This window comes from Cynara cardunculus, unplaced genomic scaffold, assembly GCF_001531365.2.
Source record: "Cynara cardunculus var. scolymus isolate 2C unplaced genomic scaffold, CcrdV1 Un_Scaffold_9195, whole genome shotgun sequence".
NCBI classification, from domain to species: domain Eukaryota; kingdom Viridiplantae; phylum Streptophyta; class Magnoliopsida; order Asterales; family Asteraceae; genus Cynara; species Cynara cardunculus.
The window spans coordinates 7,984-10,007 of record NW_020204769.1 but is presented as its reverse complement, the minus strand read 5'-3'; the positions used below and the strand labels follow the sequence as shown (position 1 = coordinate 10,007).

The 2,024-nt window shown below is 40.3% G+C and overlaps 1 protein-coding gene across 1 annotated transcript; it reads right to left on the bottom strand.

The window, feature by feature from the left end:
- Positions 1-301: 301 nt before the first annotated feature.
- Positions 302-925, bottom strand: LOC112505238. Its single transcript, XM_025109172.1, has 2 exons — positions 606-925; positions 302-533 (listed from the first exon to the last, which is right to left on the bottom strand). The coding sequence occupies exons 1-2, from the start codon at positions 923-925 to the stop codon at positions 302-304; spliced, it is 552 nt and encodes a 183-aa protein (XP_024964940.1).
- Positions 926-2,024: the final 1,099 nt, after the last annotated feature.

The following is a 2,024-nucleotide window of genomic DNA, read 5'->3' as shown; positions in this document are numbered from 1 at the left end:
CACTTTAATTATCTACCTAATTTTCATTTAGGCAAAGTACTTCATATTTTGAACCCTCACGTCATCTAATTATGTCATTTGTGAGGTGTTAGCATCAATCTTACCTTCTACATCTCATTCCAACTATGAGTTCTACATATAGATCACTAGTATACTTAACATTTTAGCAATTTTTTTTTCAATTAACATGTAAAACATGTTTTAACATATAAGACATACTTAAAAATAACTAGTTAAGCATATTTAGGAGGGTGGATGTTACAAATACCTCCTCCTTTTGAAGATTCCGTCCTCGGAATCATCATTGTTCGAACAGGGTTGGGTACTTCGCCATCATTTCTTCTTTATTTTCCCAAGTCCAATTTGGTCCATGGTGATTCTTCCTCTTAACCAACACCAGTTCCACAACCTTGATGCGCAGATTCACCGTTCGTTCATTTAAGATAGCTTCGGGTTCTTCAACGTATCTAAGTTTCTCGTCTACTTTGACTTCCGTTATTGGCACCACCTCCTCGTGTTTAGCGAGACATTTCCTTAGATAACCAACATGAAAAACATCATGGATACATGTGAGTTCTTCTGGCAACTCAAGTCGATACGCTTACTTTCCAACACACTTCAATATCTTGAACGGCCCAATGAAACGAGGGCTAAGTTTACCTTGCTTTCTAAATCTGAGTACACCACGCCACGGAGAAACCTTCAGCATTACTAGATCACCGACCGAGAACTCGATCGGCCTTCTACGACGATCCGCATAAGACTTTTGTCGATCCTGGGCCGCTTTCATTCTTTCTCTAATCACTTGAATCTTATCACTTGTAATTTGCACAAGTTCGGGCCCCGTCAACACTTTCTCTCCAGTTTCCCTCCAACAAAGAGGCGTACGACACTTACGTCCATACAAAGCCTCGAAAGGAGCCATGCCAATTGTCGAATGATAGTTGTTATTATAAGAGAACTCGATTAAGGGCAAATGAGCATCCTAGTTACCACCGAATTCCAGAACGCATGCTCGTAACATATCCTTGAGTGTCTGAATGGTACGTTCAGATTGACCATCGGTTTGAGGATGATAAGCTGTGCTAAACGCATGTCGTGTACCCAACTCACGTTGAAAACCAGTCCAGAAGTTAGAAGTAAATCGAGAGTCACGATCAGAGACAACTTTCACAGGCACTCCATGTCGAGCAACAACTTCGTCTACATACAACTGAGCCCAACGATCCATGGAGTAAGATTCCCGGACAGGAAGGAATAGCGCTGATTTAGTCAGCCTATCAAAGATAACCCATATACTATCATGCTGTCGAGAAGTCTTTGGCAGTTTGGTGACCAAATCCATAGTTAACTCCTCTCATTTCCACACGGGGACCTCAAGAGGTTGAAGACTCCCATATGGCTTCTGGTGTTCTRCTTTTACTTTCAGACATGTGATGCATTTTTCAACGTAACGCCCGATGTCCGTTTTCATTCTCGACCACCAATAATCTATGCGTAAATCATGGTACATCTTAGTACTTCCTGTGTGGATGGATAATATTGATTTATGTGCCTCCGTCAGAATCACTTCTCGCAAACCACCAAGCCTAGGTGTAACAACCCTTACATTCCTATTACATATAATTCACATCATCATACTCATAATACTCATAATAGTATTATTACAAAACATGAACTATCCAAATGTATCTTTAATACATATGCATAACCAGCTATTATCAATAATTAGACTTTTCCCTTGCCTTTATCTTTCAGAGCACGCTGTCCTGCAAAACAGGTTAATCCAACATCTGAGCGTTAGACCAAAAGGTCTAGTGAGTGTATAATCTCATACAACAATATTTATTCCAAACATTCAGTTTAGAATCAAACCTGTTCTGAAACATAAGTATATTTATGTTTCTCGCAGATTACACTGTCATCTCATTCTCTTATCTCTTTAACACTCGCGGTAACACCGCCCATTATACCACTCTCGCGGTTACACCGCCCATATCACTCTTGCGGTTACACCGCCATCT

What these genes read in the sequence shown, in the direction of transcription:
- LOC112505238 (XM_025109172.1), bottom strand. Translation starts at nt 925, where the DNA reads ATGGCTCCTTTCGAGGCTTTGTATGGACGTAAGTGTCGTACGCCTCTT. An exon ending in ATATTGAAGTGTGTTGGAAA is followed by an intron (nt 534 to 605) that starts GTAAGCGTATCG and finishes TGGTTATCTAAG; the next exon opens with GAAATGTCTCGCTAAACACG.